The sequence below is a fragment of the Castanea sativa genome, chromosome 5 (genome assembly GCF_040712315.1).
Source record: "Castanea sativa cultivar Marrone di Chiusa Pesio chromosome 5, ASM4071231v1".
NCBI classification, from domain to species: Eukaryota; Viridiplantae; Streptophyta; class Magnoliopsida; order Fagales; family Fagaceae; genus Castanea; species Castanea sativa.
The window spans coordinates 30,146,540-30,164,957 of NC_134017.1; the positions used below are offsets into that span (position 1 = coordinate 30,146,540).

The 18,418-nt window shown below is 43.7% G+C and overlaps 2 protein-coding genes across 2 annotated transcripts; both read left to right on the forward strand.

The window, feature by feature from the left end:
* The first annotated feature begins 16,301 nt into the window (after positions 1-16,301).
* Positions 16,302-17,074, forward strand: LOC142635048 (uncharacterized). The gene is made up of 2 exons (XM_075809265.1): positions 16,302-16,712; positions 16,805-17,074. Exons 1-2 carry the CDS (start codon positions 16,302-16,304, stop codon positions 17,072-17,074), a joined length of 681 nt encoding a protein of 226 aa, XP_075665380.1.
* Positions 17,075-17,673: 599 nt separating this feature from the next.
* Positions 17,674-18,081, forward strand: LOC142635049 (uncharacterized). The gene has a single exon (XM_075809266.1). The coding sequence runs from the start codon at positions 17,674-17,676 to the stop codon at positions 18,079-18,081; it is 408 nt and encodes a 135-aa protein (XP_075665381.1).
* The last annotated feature ends 337 nt before the right edge of the window (positions 18,082-18,418 follow it).

An 18,418-nucleotide genomic window follows, 5' to 3' on the forward strand; every position in this document is an offset into this window, starting at 1 on the left:
AACAATGCCTATGATTAGGACTTACATGTATAACTTTGGATATCGCCTTTAAAAGGGCCGTAAACATATGCAAAACAATGCCTCTAATTAGGACTTACATGTATAATTCTAGAGCTCGCCTTTGAGAGGGCTTCTGATTTTGGTTGTCGCCTTTCAAAGGGCTGAAGATGTATGCAAGAAACAATGCCTCTAGGTAGGACTTTCATGTATAATTCTGGAAATTGACTTTAAAAGGGCTGCTGATGTGCGAGGGGGAAGGCCTTTGATTAGGACTTATATGCATAATTCTGGAAATTGCCTTTAAAAGGGTCGTAAACATGTGCAAAACAATGCCTTTGATTAGGACTTACATGTACAGCTTTGGAGATTGCCTTTGAGAGGGTCGTATGATTTTGGATGTCACCTTTCAAAGGGCTGAAGATGTATGCAAGAAACAATGCCCCTAGGTAGGATTTACATGTATAATTCTGTAAATCGCCCTTCAAAGGGCTATTGCCGCTGTATGTATGCACTATCGCATTTTCATTATAGATGGTGATTTTGAACCAACTCGTGTCACCCTCGTATCGCAGCACAGTTTCACGGGTTTATCGGTGGAGTTTGACAATGATCGTCCCATTGAGGGAGAGAGAAAGGAGAGATCACATGAAATAAACTGCCCCAGTATAGGGTTTCATGCGATTCTCGACATGAAGGACACATCCTCCATGGGACGGTCCCTTTCAAGCATATCGAACAAGGTAGAAGGAACCGCGCAAAATAAAACTGCCCCAGTGTAGGTTTTGTGCGGTTCTTGACATGAGGGGAAAGGTCATGGCGGGATGAACCCATTCTTGCATGCTGATTAGCTCAAAGCGAACGGAACCGTGCAAAATAAAACTGTCCCAGTTTAGGGTTTTGTAGGGTTCCAAGCCTGCGGACCGGCCAAAGATGGCCTTGACTCCATGGACTGTACCCAATGCTGGGGATGAATGTGGACATTATGAATGAAATCTCCCAAAACATGCCATGAGGCGGTATGCACTGATTGTTCTTGTTATTGCCCGGGCGGGCTAAGTTTGAAAGACAAGTTCCTTGGGGTGACCTTATGGGAAATGACTCCCTTTGTCCTCTAACAAGCTAGAAAAGATGTCAGATGGTTGTGAACATGTTCTGGTACCCTTTTGTTGTGGATTCTAATTACCAGGGCTGAACCAACCCTTGAACTAGGCAAACCGAGTCTAGAAAAATGATGTTCAAGATGTCTAGAAGTGCTGAACACGACACACAAAGATAAACTACCCCAATGTAGGATTTGTGTAGTCCCGGATGCACGAGAGAGAATTTTCGACGTTTCGGTTTGCTGTGGGACCATTCACTCACTACAGCGAGTGCTAAAATGAGGGAATCTTTGCTCCAAGGTGGTTGAAAACATCCCAAATAGGTGGGAGAGTGTCAGAATATGTGTGGGTTTGTGCTTGGGGGGCTAAAAAACCCTGGCACATGTCCCAAGGTCCAGCGGCCCTTGTAGGACCGCTGCCTCGGGGAACGTGTATAAAAGATGGGTTCCAGCCCATTCAGTCCTATGATTTTTCTGGGCTTTCTTCTACCTCTTTCTTCACTCAAAACGTATAGAAAACAACATTCTTCATCATTTTTTGCGTAGATTCTCATCGGGTTGTCAGATTTAGCAAGATCCGTTCATGGATGCTCTTGGTGCTCAGTCCTACGACACTTTGGTCGAGCTTGAGAGGGAGTCCTTCTATGAGAAAAAGCTTAGGAGATGGTGGAGCTCTTTTCCTTGTAGTGATCGGGCTCTCCTTTAGTGACTTCTTGGAGATGCTATTGCCTTGCTTTATACCACACTAGACTGGCACTTGTTGGAGGTTATTGTTTCTTGCTGGGAGCCTGCTTTGAGATGCGTCACTATTGGGGACGTCGATTTGGTGCCTACTTTGGAGGAGTAGGACTACTTCCTTTCTCTTTCTACTGATCTTAGTACCATTTATGTTCCTCTAGTGCGGCCACATTGTCGCAAGAGGCTTGCTGACTTGTTGGGCTTGAAGAGGCCAATTGTGGAGGCACTGACTTGGCACGGCAGTGGGATAGGAGGGAGCATGTCCTTCGACTTCCTATATGACCAATTTTGTCCCTTGGAGTGTCCGGCTGACTATAGAGATGATTTCGTGGGTTTGGAGGAGCGGTGGGCATCCTATCGGTGCCAGGCCTTCCTGGTGGCTTTCTTCGGCGCAGTACTATTTCCTTCAACATTGGGAGCCATCAGTTTTTCTGTTTTACCACCGGTGAGTGCCTTACCCCATAGTATCTCTTTCATTCCCGCTGTACTTTGTGAGATAGTTAGGTCTCTGTCCTTGTGTCAGGCGACTAGTAGGGGTAGACTAGGCTGCTGCGTTCATTTATTACAATTGTGGTTCTGTAGCCATCTAAGTGTCATTGCTAGAGATCAGCCTGTGGGATTTATGAGTAGGAATAGAGTCCGGGCCACTGTCGCTCTTGATCTTCCCTTTTCTAGAGGTTTTGAGGATTGGCTGAGATACTTGTGTGGTTTAAGCCCAGCCGATTGGACCTGAAGGGTCAAGTGGTGTATTACTAGGTGGTAGGGGCAGACCTATTGTGTTGGCTTACTTAGCATCCCTTTGGTGGGCATCTGGAGGTGTACGACATACTTTCCTGGCATGGCCATGCGACAGTTTGGGGGTATCTAGCATATCCCTCGACTCAGTGACCTTTCTGTAGTTACTTATGAGTACAAGCTCCTATATATTGATATAGCTGTGATATGGCATGCCTTGGATTTCTGGGAGGTGCGCAAGTCATGTATTGACTTCCTACTTTGCTTTAGAGAGGATCAGGAGTTTTTTTTCGTGGAGTTCAGAGTGTGGCGGGACACTAGGGATCCCAGTTTCGTGCTTGACTTGTCATTACACGTCTCGGCCGAGCAACTACTCCCAGCTGATGTTCTGAGGGATTATACCCTAAAGTTTGAGATTCGAGTTGAGCAGGCACTTGCGAACCTGAGGGAGTGCTTGAGGGAGGCTGTTAGAGACAAAAACTACTGTTGAGAGCTGGCTAATGCCCTCATAGAGGACATTTAAGAGATGGGCATTGCGCAAGATAGTGAGGTCGCCACTCTTAGGGCTGAGCTTGATCGGAGGGGGCCGGCTTGTCCAGGCATAGAGGCCGAGTGCATTCATCTGAGATCTCAGGTTGTAGGCTTAAAGGATGAGCTTACAGACCTTACCCAGAGATTTTCTACCCTAGATCAATCTTAGGACGAGGAGAGGGTCGTATTGGAGGCTGACAGGGTCGAAAGTTTAGAACGGGAGCTAGTGCAAGCAAAGGCTTATATTCATTCCACTCTAAGCATAGAGTATGGGCGAGAGGGCGATGAACCTAGTGAGCCACAGTTGGCTTTTCGTTGCCTTCAGGTTGAGCTGGCTGAGAGACAGGAGGCCTTGAGGGTCGCTACTACAAAAGTTGCTGGCTTTGCTAGAGACTGAGAGACAAGGCTCCACTTCTGATTGTACGATGGAGAGGGAGCTGGTTTGCCTTCAACATTCGCATGACACACTTAGAGGGGTCGCTTGAGACCTAGGCTTTGACGTAGCCGGGTTGCTTCGCACCCATGCACCTGATGACCCGATTCTCTGTACCAGTTTTGGGCAGTTGTGTTAGGCCATGTCTGATCGATTGGGCCATGTTTGACTTGCTGATGCCCTTTCCTGTTTAGTTTGTTTCTGTACATGAGCTATGTAGTTAGTATCCTACCATGTATGGAACGGTCCTTCGTAAATTGCTAGGCGATTGCGTAAGGCCTTCCTCTTTTTTGTTTGAGTTCTTTAAGCATAGTCTAGTTTGTTAAGTATGCTTAGAAACTAAGAGATGGTAGGGAGAGGTGTTTATGATAAAATTCAAGATGTATTTATGAGATGAGATTTTTATGTTTTGATATCAAGCTGTACGAAAGAAACTGAATGGCACAATATTGGCATGTTAATGAATATGCAGGCAAATGCTTTGAAAATGCAGGATTATACAAATAAGTGATAAATGTAAAACCCACACATATCAATATCTCATTTTTCCAAGGATACATCCTGTTCTAGATGGATCTTTTCCTTTTCCCATTGAGGTACATTTCCCATTGGCATGAGCTAGAATATCTTGAGTGGACCACTAGGCTGTGGCAATATTGTAGACAGAGAGCAATCTCGGAGGCGTCTTCATATCTTGCCTTGGATAATGGATCCATCTAATCTTCTTATCATGAGCAGAGATTTAACTAGGCATAACTGAATGATTTTTCTTTTAAGACATGACTGAACCAAGATGGCTGACTATGTACCTCCACTAGGAAGGATCAGGTCATTACGTAGTTCAACTGACTTTTTGATTGCCTTAACTTTTGCCTAGACTGCCTTTTTGGGTTTTCAATCTAGTAGGTTCTCTCACACTCTTTCTTTTGCTTAGACTGCCCTTTTGGGTTTTCGATCTACCTTTTTACATATTTTTTTGTTTTTGTTCTTTTGTTTTTGTTTTTTATATTTTTTTTTGGTTGACGTAAAAACAAAGAAATGAGGTGCGCTGCGAGGCTCCTTCATGCAAAGTACCGTATGACGGCGTCGAAATTGGTGGGCATATTGATGTCATGCTCGTCCATGTCGGCTAAAATCAATGCTCCTCCGGAAAAGGCCTTCTTCACCACATATGGGCCCTCGTAAGTTGGGGCGAACTTTCCTTTGTGATCAAGCACAGCTTGATTGCGCTTCTTCAAGACTAGATTTCCTTCTTCAAAGACCCTAGGTCTAACTTTCTTGTTGAATGCTCGCTCGACGCAGTGTTGGTACAACTGTCCATGGCACATTGCGGTTATGCACTTTTCATCTATCATATTAAGTTGTTCATATCAGGAACAAGCCCATTCAACTTCTGGCAGCTTTGTTTGAAATAAAATCCTGAGAGATGAGACCTCTAACTCTGCGAGGAGGACGGCCTCCATGCCATATACCAATGAATACGGGGTCACACTCGTGGAAGTACGAACAGACGTGCAATATGCACACAATGCGAACGACAAGTACTCGTGTTGATCCTTGTATGTGTCTGTCATCTTAACCAATATTTTCTTTATGTTCTTGTTAGTGGCTTCCACTGCACCATTCATCTGAGGGTGATAGGGAACCAAATTTATGTGCTCAATCTTGAACTGTTGGCAGAGTTGCTGGATCATTTTCCCATTTAGGTTTGCCCCATTATCTATGATGAGTTCTCCTGGCACGCCGTAGTGGCAAATAATGTTATGTTTTAGGAACCAAGATACCACTGCTTGAGTGACGCCCTTGTTTGACATGGGTTCCACCCACTTTGTGAAATAATCGATGGCCACTAAGATGTACTCATGGCCATTTGAAGCTTTCGGAATCACGGGTCCAATGACATCCATACCCCAAGCTGAGAACGGCCATGGTATTGCTAAAGAGTGAAAGGCTGAGGAGGAGCATTCTTCCTATCTTGATAGGCTTGGCAACAGTGGCATGTCCTCACATTTTTAATGCAATCACTTTCCATGGTGAGCCAATAGTAACCAGCCCTCATAATCTTTTGGGCCAATAGGGGTCCACTGGCATGAGCTCCAAGTAAACCTTCATGAATCTCTTCCATCAGATAATTAGCCTTGGGGGCATCTATGCATTGAAGCAGGGTTGAATCGTGGTTCCTTTTGTATCGAACTTCTCCACTTAAGAAAAATTGGCAAGCCATGCACCGGATAGACTTCTTTTCACTGTTTGTTATGCCAAACGGGTATTTACTATTCTTGACATAGGCCTTGATATCGTGGTACCATGGCTTTCCGTCAGTTTTAACTTCGACATTCATGCATTCTTCGATGTTTATGCAATGGGCTGAGACACCCTAGACTTCTATGCGCAATTGCTGCATGTCATCTCCTTCTGATAACTTAACCATGCTAGCCAGGGTAGCCAAGGCATCTGCAAACTGGTTATGCGCTCGGGGCAAATAGGCGAATGTGATGTTCCAGAACTTCGAAATCAAGTGGCTGACGCATTGATACATAATCAACTTAGTGTCTCGGGCTTGCCATTTCCCCTCAATTTGGGAGATGATCAACAGGGAATCTCCAAAGATGCTCAAGTCATAGGCGCCAAACTCTAGGGCCACTTGCAGGCCGACTATGCATGCTTCATATTATGTGATGTTGTTGGTGCAATCAAAATTTAGCTTAACTGAAACAGGGATTTCCTAGCCCTTAAGGGAAACTAAGACTGCTCCCACTCCATTCTCGGTAGAATTGGCGGCTCCATCAAAATAAAGCTTCTAACGCCACGGTTCCGCAATGTCTGGCTCTGGCTCTAGTGCCATGACCTCTTCATCAGGGAAAAGGGATTCTGAAAGTTCTGGATCGTTCAGCGGCTAGTATGCTAGGTAATTGGCTATGGCCTGGCCCTTGATGGCATTTCTTATCATAAACACAAGGTCGAACTCGAAGAGCAACATTTGCCAACAAGAGATCTTCCTTGTAAGAGCTAGCTTTTCAAAGATGTACTTAATGGGATCCATACCGAAAATGAGCATGTGGTGTAGTAGAGCATGTAGTGCCACAATTTGTGCAAGGCCCACACTAAGGCCCAATACGTCTTCTCAATGGCGATGTAGTTGATCTCACAACTAGTGAACTTTTTGCTTAGATAGTAAATCACATTTTCTTTCTGATCGGGCTCAACCGCTTGGCCTAACTTGCAGCCCATGGAGGTTTCTTGTACCGCTAGGTAAAGGATCAACAGATATCTCGGCATCGGGGGAACCAAAACAGGAAGGTTCAACAAATACTGCTTGATCTTGTTAAAGGCCGCTTGGAACTTATCTGTCCATTCTATTTTTGTGTCTTTCTTCAGGAGCTTGAAAAACGGGTCACATGTGGCAATCAACTGCGCTATGAACCAGGCTATGTAGTTAACTTTCCCTAAGAAGCTGCGAATATGTTTCTTGGTTGGCAGTGTCGGCATGTCTTGGATAGCTTGGACTTTTGCGGGGTCCAATTCAATTCTTCTTTGGCTAACTATAAAGTCAAGCAATTTCCCTGAACTAGCCCCGAAGAAGCACTTGTTAGGGTTCAGTCTCAATCTGTACCTGACGAGGCGCTTGAACAGCTTTCTCAAATCTACCAAATGATCCCTAGAAGTGCAGGATTTGGAAATCATGTCGTCTATGTAGACCTCGATCTCTTTGTGCATTATATCATGGAACAAGGTTACCATGGCACATTGGTAAGTAGCATCGACGCTCTTCAAGCTGAATGGCATGACATCGTATGCATAGGTTCCCCAATGAGTGGTGAATGTTGTCTTAGCTTTGTCTTCTTTGGCCATTTTGATTTGGTTATAGCCTGAGAATCCATCCATGAAGGAGAAGAACCTGTTGGTAGCAGTATTATCGATCAATGTATCGATATATGGCAATGGGAAGTTGTCCTTGGGGTTGGCCTGGTTCAAATCTCTGTAATCAACACATATGCGTACTTTCCCATCTTTCTTAGGCACGGGAACAATGTTGGTGACCCAATCTGAGTAGGCTATCACGGTAAGAAAACCGGCTTACAACTGTTTTTCTACTTCGTCTTTGATCTTCAAAATGATCTCAAATTTCATCCTTCGAAAGGATTGCTGCACTGGCGGGCATCTAGGCTTAACTGGAATTCTATGGACAACAATCTCAGTATCTAACCCTGGCATATCTTGGTAGGACCAAGCAAATATCTCTTTGAATTCCTTGAGTAGCGTTATGAGCTCAGGCTTCATGTCTTTAGGAAAGTTCACCCCAATCCTGACGGGCTTTTCATGTTCACCTTCCTCGGCAAGGTTGATCACCTCTGTCTCTTCTATGTTAGGCTTGGACCCCTCATTTTCTCTATTTAGAGCTTCCAAAATATCACAAGGTAAGCTCAAAATTTTCTCTAATCCTTCAAAACCATGGTCCAACTCTATTGTCTCATTCATGTCATTAATATCCTCGTTATGGAAACAGGACGATGTACCCGCTTGGGAATTAGAATGGATCCTATAGAATGGAACATATACAAGGAAACATAAGACAATTTGCACACACATATTCATAGGAAAGCAAGTAAAGAAATAAATGCAAGGATTTCCTGAATAATACGCTGGATAATTTCATTAATGGATTATAGATAGGGGGACAACAAAGTTCATGCCTGATAATGATAAAAAAGGGAAATGTTTTTGTTGTTTTTTTTTTCTTTTTCGAAATAAACTGTGAAATGAAAACAAGAAATGCAAAAAGAAGGAAATAAACATGCAAAACAAACTGGATATGCTATTTCAACTCTTTTGGGCAATTGGAGGACCCAACTACACGATGATGGAATACTCTTTACTCAGTCGGTGCAACCACAAAGCAGGGCTAGTTGGTCCAATGGCCTACTATCTCGCCTGGCACATAAGGCCTAATAGTAGAAGTCAAAACATCCCCCGGGGATATGATGGCATTCACTAAGAATTCCTCAGGACATAAGCGGATGAGACAAGCCAGATCCGATTCCTCCTCGCATGATTCCTATGCTACCTTTGATCTGATGACCTCGGCCAGAGCTGGAAAAGTGACCCTGATGTGGGGGATAGACATCCCTTGGCCAATGCATTTCCTTTTCTTTCCCCTGAAAGCCTGGAAAAGTTCTTCATCGGAGGGGTCGTAGCCTAGACCAAATTCTCCTTTGTTGTCAGGGAGCTCAATCAAAGAAGCCTTCCCATGTCCTATGGCACCGAGGCCTTGGCATAACTGATAGCCAAATTTAAGCATTTCTTTTGCAGCCATTAGAGTAGCGGAAGGCCATGCAGACTCAAGTTCCGGAGCTTTGGAGATCATAGAGACTACCTCGAAACTATTGAAAGTTGCCTCTGGAAAGGCATTAGCATCAATGTAAGGGATAATAGTCTCCTTGAAGATGGACCAAGGCTTCTCGGCCATAACAGTGATCATCTGATCCTCGGAGGGGTACTTGAGCCTCTAGTGAAGGGTAGAAGCAACCACGCCTACGGCATGTAACTAAGGCCTTTCTAGGAGCATGTTATACGGGGAATCCACCTTGATGACTTGGAAGATGACTTCGAAAGATCTGGGGCCGACCCCGATTGTTAATTCGATCTCGTCTTGCACCTCGTGGAGAGTGCCATCAAAGGCTCTAATGATCATGGTAGTAAGGTGGATAAGAGAGGCATTCGTATTCAACTGCTCTATGGTAGACATCGGGCAAACAATCAAGGTCGATCCATTGTCAATCAATACTCTGGAGATGACCATATCCTCACACCTTACTATAATGTGCATGGGCAAAGTATGCTTTCTACCTTCTGGAGGTAGCTCATCATCTGTAAAGGAAATCTAGTTGGTGGCTAGCACCATTGAGACCATGCCTTTGAAGGCAGATTCTGTGGCAGTCGTAGGAACACTCGTCTCTCTCAAGACTTTCAAGAGAGCCTTACAGTGGACTCAGAAGATAGCAAAAGCACCAAGATAGATGATAGGCCTAGAATGTATTGACCCCTTGTGATAAATTAACCAATTAATTAGCTAAGTTAATTAATCAATTCAATTAACATGCAAAGCATGTGGTAGCATAAAAAAATCACCAACAAATTTAATATGCAGTGGAAAATAAAGTTGACAGGTGATTTGTTTATGAATGGGGAAAACCTCCAAGGCAAAAACCCCAGCGGGTGATTTTAAGGTCACCACTCCCGAGAATCCACCATTATCACAACAAGCGGTTACAAGTAAAGGAATCCCAGTACCTTATACCAACCTACAATTGAACCCTTACCCCAATACACAATTGGACTTGTTCTGTAGTGACAATCTCTCCTTTTCGATGTACGACTCCCAATACGTGACTAACCAATCGATGCGTAAATCCCAATACGTAGCTTACTCACCAACTTGAGAAAGATGTTGGCTGCAAAGTTCTTCAATTTATCAACACGATGAAGATCACGAAGCTCCTTGGTCATAAAACCCAACGGTGTACAAACGCAGCAGCTTCTTCAAGAGAAAGATGAACTAGGGTAAATTCTATCTCCGGTCACAATTTGCATGAACAAAACTTTGCTTCACACTTACGCAACCTTTGACGACCCTTAAAATAATCCTTATATATGTTTAGGGTTGTGAGAAAATAAAGCCTAAACATGTACACATGGATTGGGGTGAAATCAGATTTGAACAACTAATTTTCATAAATCTTGATAGATAGGTTATCTATCGAGCAACTGTAGAGCATCGGGCTAAACAAGTCTTTTAAACCTCGATAGATGCTATTTGTCGAGCTAGCTATCGAACTTTAAAATCCAGCACTTCTTCACTTGTTTTTTGGACAGATTTGCATGGCTTCAATACTTGGACTTGAACTCTTGTTCCTTGAAGTATTAAACACATCCTAGATCCACCCAATTACAAGTAAAGTGTGTTTTGTCAAAGGATTAGCCAATTCTAAATGACATATGTTCCTAACATCATTCACATATGTCCTAACAATAGAAATTTGGGCCAGCGACTTGTTTAGTTGCTAAATCACACTGTATTCTGAGTGTCTAATAATTTTCAAGAATTCCTCGGCTTCCTCGGTTGTGACCTTGTTCCTAGCGGGTTCGGTTGTACCCTTGCTAGCCTCTTTCCTTCTCTTTTCTAGCTCCTCAGGAGTATAGCAGCGGCCACTCCTAGAAAGCCTAGATAGACCTGAAGAGATGTTGGAGCAGACCTCCTCTTTTCCAGTTTGTGTGGAGATCAAAGACACCTCGTATTTCCATGGGACACGATGATCATCCTCATAAGGGAACGACTTTGTCATACGAATGATAACACCCTCCTGAGTTTGCAAATTGGGCGCTATGAAGAACATCTTTGGATTAATGACCATCAGACTTGGTAGAATGGCTTTGGGAGCTTTTGAGACAAATACCCTAGAGATTCCTAAGACAGGCTTTGGTAGAATAAAAGTTCAAAACCTCGTGTAGCAAGAACAATGGCGGTTCCCTCCTATACTGATGATGAGGTTGGTCCTGTGATTGCAGGTAATGCAAGAACTAGAGGAGTGAATCCCCCAATGGCTGGTGGGAGTGAATCCCCCAACGGCTGAATCCGTAGGTGACTTTATGATCTCTTTAATGACTACTGAAGAGGGAGGCACTAAAGTAGTCTTACCAAGGCGTTTCTCTAGTTATTCGTCCCAATCTTTCTGAGAGCCCACTGATATAGTGTTACAGCTAGTTGGAGGACGTAGGCTAGTTGCCATGCAATTACCTCTTCGCATAATTTCCCTTTCGATCCTGATGATACTGCGACCAGCCAAATTCTGAACCTACGCTCGGAGCGCTTTACAGTCAAATAGGGTATACCTGTCTCCATTGTCACGAAATGAGTAGATTCCCCAATCAAATTCTGGAATTCCTATACCCTTAATATCCAGGTGGCTCTCTTGGACCAAGGCCTAAAGCAGGGCCTTCCATGGGAATGACGGTGAGGAGAAATCCAGGACCCTTTCTTCCATTGTGATGATGGCGTTTACATTCCCTTCCTGATGGGGAGGCAAAGGGTTAGTGATTATGTTCAGAGCGGCTGCATTATCAAACTGTATCAACTTTTTGTCGATGAGATCCTGGACGCGGTCTCTCAACTGGTTGCATTCTTCCAGGGTATGCCCCTCGGCCCCAAAATGGTGTTCACACTTCTTGGACAGATCAAATCCAGGTGACGAAGGACCTTTTCTGGGCCTCTAAAATAGTGGTGTCACTAGCTTCCTTTCCAGTAGGTAAGCATAAAGTTCTGCCATGGGCATGGATAACGGAGTGTACTTCCAGTTTTCCTACCTGAAGGAACGAGGGAGCTATGGTTTTCCTCTCTGATTAAAGGCTCGGTTAGGTGCTTGAGTGGACTGAACCTATTGCGGATAGGGCCTAGCAATTGGGGTAGCATTTGCAAAAGCAGTACCCCTAGGCCTCTCTGGCGCATTGCCAACCATGTGGACGTTGACTTCCTTGGTTTTATGGCCGATCAGTTTCTTAAGATGTTGTTCGACCATGGAGCTCAAAGACTCAGGACCCATGATCTTCTTGCTCCTAATACCCTCGTCGATATGTTCCCCAATGGGGATAAGGCTAGCAAAATGAGTGACTTGGGTGATAATCATCTTCTCATAGTAAAGAGGCTTGAGGTTGTCAATGAACCATTTAATCATCTCATTTTCCATCATGGGGGGTTGCACTTGTGTGGCTAGCTCACGCCACCTTTGGGCATACTCTTGAAAAGATTCCCCACTCTTCTTCTCTGTTCTCATAAGGATTGTGCAGTTAGGAGCTATCTTAGTGTTGAACCGGTAGTATTCTAGGAAAGAGTTGGCCATTTCCCACCAGCTAGAGGTCTTTTCCAATCTTGCATACCATGTGGCCGCGGGGCTAGTCAAACTATCAGGGAAAATCTAACAAAGCAGTGGATGGTTATCCCCATAAGGAGCCATTTTCCTAAAGAATGTGCGAAGTGTGCGCAGGGGTCTCCCGTACCATCATACTTGACGAACTCTGGTGCCTTGAACTTAGGAGGCATAATGACCTGAGGGAAGTTGGTCAGACTGTCTAGATTAATGCTTCCACGGGCGTTGGAGCCCTTTATGATACGAAGCTTTTCAGATAGGGTTTCCACTTGGCCATACCTAAATTCGGGGTTCTTGTCCTTAAAAGGATAAGTCTCTTGGTCATTGCCTTACGGCAGTACATTGTGGCCCTGATTTTGTACTAGTGGGGGCTGATTCTCATTCTTAGTTCGGGGACCTCCTTGACTGTGACCAGAGGAGTTTAGTCCTCTTCTTACAACCAGTTGTTGCATCATGCGCATCAGTTCTGACATTTGCTCCTTCAGAAGAGTAATCTCCTGAGCATTTTCCTCATAGGGAGAGGTACCACTAGTAGACATCTCTCTTGCGCGAGACCTAGTGACGATGGGCTCACGATGTGGTGGTAGCTTAGCCTGTTTCTTTTAGCAATCTTTTGATCCTGTGAATGGATGGAAAGTGATAGAGATGGGGTGCGTTTGACAATGTGGAAACATAACACCAAAATCAAGTTAGTTCATGTCCTTGTTATTTAACATGTACCTATCATTTTCAAAAAAAAAAAAAAAAAAAAAAAAAAAAAAAAAAAAGGCTTTGCACCCTTGATCGGTTATTTATCATGGTGAGTTTCTACTATAATGCAAGATTTAATGCACTAGATGGGCAAGTAACCAAAACTTTCATGATATGGTAATGTGGGAAGGACCCTTCCTTTGATCACATGCTGGTACAAGACTTGTTTTTACAAAGCTGGATTCATTGGCTCCAATAGTGAGCCTTTTATAATGCAAGAAATGCAACTGCAAGGAAAAGCTCGGCTTCTAACAATGCAAATTCTAATTGAATACTTCCACTTCGCATACCAAATTTAACCATGATCTTCATTTCATCTTACACAACGGGTATTTTAGGGTTGACCTTGCATCCCATCTCTATAAATTAATTGTGTGAGTGAACTGTAGCATAATTAAAACCAGTCTTAATTAATTGATTTACTTTTCACCCGCCACAATTTGGCGTCGTCTATGGGAACATCACCTGAGGTACCCTTGCGGTTATGGTTGGAGTCTGTTGGTTCTCAAAGCAAAGATCATTTCGTTAACTTGGAGAGAATGAGGGATCGTCATATGGCACACACTCATAGTCAGGGAGCACCCTCCGTCCATTCTGAGCAGACTAGACAGCACAAGGCTAGTCATCATTTTTGTGATAAAGAACTATACAACTTGGAGAAGAAAGTTGAGCAACTGTGTCGACGTCTTCATCGCCAAACTCGAATAAGGGGAAGTAGGACTTCTTCTCCAGACCAATATTCAAGTACTGGAAGTGACGGCAGTTACCAACCCAGAAGTAGGACTCCGCCTAGTGAATCATTTACATCATCCTCCCGTCACACTTTTGGACGAAGATATTATTGTAAGAAATCTCGTACTCCGCCGAGGAGAGGCTAAGGGCATGACTCCATGGGGAAGGCTTTCCTTCAAATTTCTCGCTCTCCATTTTCTCAGCGCATTGAGCAGGCTGAGCTCCCTCGTCGCTTCAACAAACCTACTTTTGCCATCTATAATGGTAAAACCAATCTTGTCGAACATGTGAGCCATTTTAACTGGAGAATGGCCATTCACTCCAAGAACAAAGCCTTGATGTGTAAGGTTTTCCCTTTGAGCCTTGGCCCGATGGTCATGAGGTGGTTTGCCTCGAGGAATGATCAATACATTCCTTTGAGGAGCTTACGAGGGCCTTTGTATCTTGTAGTAGAGTCCCTAGACCTTAGACTCTTTGCTTTCGATGTCTATGAGAGAGGGAGAGACCCTAAAGAATTATTCTAACAGATATTGGGAGATATATAATGAAATCGATGGAGATTTTGAAGATGTCGATGTGCGAACCTTTAAAGTAGGTCTTCCTATGCAATCCGACCTGTGGAAGTCGCTTACCATGAAACCACCTCAGAGTATGCATCAATTGATGGATTGGATAGAAGAACATAAACGGGCCGAGGATAACCAAAGTTCTAGTAAAGGTAAAGCGTAGGTTTTTTTTTGTTGATCGAAGGGATAGTTCAGCAGGCCGGTTTGCATCTTCCAAGCCGAGGAGGGAATTTTTTAACCAAATGCCCCATAGTATCACAGGCCCTCATGGGTAAACTCGGTGTTCAAAGAGCCAATATATCAAGTGTTAGAGAAGCTTAAGCACGAGCCCTACTTCAAATGGCCAAATAAGATGGGAAGAAACCCCACTAAAAGAAACCAGAATTTGTATTGTCAGTACCACCAAGACCAAGGTCATACAATTAAGGACTGTAGAACTTTACAAGCCTTTTTGAACCAGTTGATTAAAGCTGGAAAGCTGAAGTAATTTCTGCAATAGCTAGATAGTCAGGGAGATCAGCCTACCGCAGGACTACAGAGAAGTGGGGCACCTCGGTCATCCTTAGGAACAATAAATGTTATTTTTACGACCCCAAGAGAAGCACCTCATCCAGCTAATAAGATGATGTTGGTGTCGCCACAAATGGAAGAATCTACAGAAGAGACGCCATGTAAGAAGTCTAGGGTTTCAAAGCAGCCAGTCATAGGATTTTTCAAGTAGGATAAGTTGGGAACGATTCAACCACATGATGACGCCCTGGTGGTAACCTTGCAGATAGCTGGTTCGATGTCATGAGGGTGATGGTTGATCAAGGCAGTGGGGCAGAGATTATGTACCCTGACTTATTTAAAGGTTTAGGACTTAAACTTGAAGACTTGGACTAGTATAATGCTCCATTGATTGGGTTCGATGAAACACTACTATTCCGAAAGGGATGATCCAGCTACCCATTCAAACGGAGGGCAAGGTGGTAGACGTAAATTTCATAGTGGTGGATGCTTTTTCGCCATACACCGCCATCTTTACCAGGCCATGGCTACTCGCCATGGGGGCAGTCTCATCCACATTGAATGTCAAGGTAAAATATCCTACCTCGAAAAGGGTGGCCGAGCTAGTGGGATGTCAATCAGTGGCCAGACAGTGCATGGTGGTGGCGGCTAGTCACAGTGTTGCCGAGATTGGTTCAGAGGAGGTGGCTCCGACATTGTAGCAATCACAGCTTAGGTCGTTCGCCTCCTCAGATGGTCCAGTGTCATGTGAAGAGTTAGAAAATGTCACCATTGAAGAGGATGTAGTTAGATACTTTCAAGTTGGAATTCAGCTCCCAGTAGAGGATAAGAAGAAATTGGTGGACTTTTTCAAGGATAATTTGGATGTTTTTTCATGGAGTGCATACGAAGCACCCGAGGTTGATCTTGAGTTTATCTGCCACCTCTTGAATGTTAATCCCAAGGCTACCTCGAAGAAGCAACTACCTTGGCGTTCATCTAAAGAACATGCCGAGGCTGTTAAGGACGAGGTCCGTAAACTTAAGCAGGCTAGGGTAATTAAAGAGGTCTTCTACCCTGAATAGTTGGCTAATACTGTGGTGGATGAAGAAATTCAGAAACTAGTGTACTATGTTAGCAAATCCCTCTAAGAGGCCGAGGTCAGGTATCTCCATCTAGAGAAAGCAATTCTTACTATCATCCATGCCACGAAGAAGTTGCCCCACTACTTCCAAGCCCACACTGTGATCATTTTGACACAATTGCCCTTACAAGCATTGCTTCGAAGGTTAAATTACACAAGAAGAATGGCAAAATGGGGAACTATACTCGGTGCATTTGACATTAAGTATCTGCCTCGAACAACTATAAATGGCCGAATTATGGCGGAGCTGGTAGCAGAATTTACCGAGATGTTAAGTGACTCAAAAGAGGGAGCAAAACCTGAGGAAGCAGTGATAGTGGGCTCAGTGGAAATTCAGCAAGTTTGGCATCTGTTTGTGGATGGTGTGGCCAATCAGAAGGGATCAGGGATAGGAATCGTGATGATCTCTTCGGATGGAATTACTTTAGAAAAATCCCTGAGGTTGGGTTTTGTAGTAACAAATAACGAGGCAGAATATGAGGCTTTATTGGTAGGGTTGGCAGCCATGCGCAAGCTTGGAGGTAAGGTGGTTAGGGCATACTATGATTCAAGAGTTATAGTTAGAGAGGTTCGGGTGATTTTGAAGCTAAAGACCCGAGGATGCTTTGGTACTTAAATCAAGTTAAACGTTTGTCGGGGGGCTTTCATTCCTTTACACTTGAATAGGTACCTCGAAGTAAAAATTCTCATGCTAATTTGCTCGCAACTCTGGCTACAACAAGTAGGGAGAATCTTCCTAGGATTATACTAATGGAGGATTATACGTTACCTACTTATGATGTGCCGGTTCCGGTTGGTGTCCATTTCACTCAGATGAGCACAAGTTGGATGGATCCATTGTCTACGCTCCTCAAAAGTGGACTATTGCCCAAGGACAAAATTGAGGCAGAGAAAATTTGTAGGAAAGTGTCGAGGTTTTGGCTACTCGAGGATTAGAAATCATACAAACGCTCATATTCGGGGCCATATCTACTGTGCATTCATCCTGAGGCAATGGAAATACTATTGGAGGAGTTGCATGAAGGAATTTGTGGTAGTCATACAGGGGGTAGGTCACTTGCCCATAGAGCCTTAAAGCAAGGTTATTGGTGGCCGAGCATGCAGAAGTCCTCTCAAGAATATGTTAAGCGATATGATCAGTGTCAGAGATATTCTCCTAACGTTCAACTAAGGGGAGTGCAGAAATTTATTAAGTAGTCCTTGGCCTTTTGCACAATGGAGGCTGGATATCGTGGGACCTTTCCCTAGGGCAACAGGGAATCGAAGATGTCTCCTTGTTGCAACTGACTATTTTACTAAATGGGTCGAGGCTGAACCATTGGCAAACATCCAAGATCAAGATGTCAAAAGGTTCGTGTGGCAAAATATTGTAACAAGGTTTGGGATCCCTAACATACTTATCTTGGATAAATGGGCTTCAATTTGATAGTAAAGCCTTTTGGAGGTAAAGTTGTGACTTAGGGATAAAAAATAGGTATTCCACCCATTCGTACCCACAAAGTAATGGACAAGTGGAGGCCACCAACAAAATCATTATGGATGGATTAAAGAAAAGATTGGAGGATGCCAAGGGGAAGTGGGTGGACGAGTTGCCCCATGTTTTGTGGACATATCACACAACTCCTAGAAGATCTACAGGCGAGACCTCATTTTCCATGACATACGGATCTGAGATGGTTATTCCTATAGAAACAAGTTTCCCAACATTAAGGTCCAACCAACTCCTCGATGGCAACGATGAACGATTACTATCTCTTGATCTTAACAGAGCAGAGGAACGAAGGGAAATAGCTGCGGTAAGATTGGCACAATACCAACATAAACTTAGGCAAGGATTTGACAAAGGGATCAAAGTTAGGGTGTTCATTCCCATAGATCTTGTTTTGCATAGAGTGGTCGGGAATATAAGGAACCCCTTTTGGGGAAAACTGGGTCCTAATTAGGAAGGTCCTTACCGGGTGTGAGAGACTGCGAAAATTGGGGTGCTCTCAAAAAAGAGATTTGGGTACTTTGAAGAGCACCTCTCTTTTTGGGTAAGTGGTGTGGAGTCGCCACTTATTTTTTATACAAAAAAATAAGGAAAATGAAATACAAATTACATGATCAAAATGCTTCATTGTCATTGATTGAATAAAAATAAATACAATCTTGGTAAATTGAATCTTATAAGGTTTTGAGTCCTAGTTACAATCTATGCAAAAGAATACAAAACTTTTTGTCCTAGTTACAATCTACCAAAATTAAAAAGAAAACAAGACACTAGTCTATCTATCCAAAAAA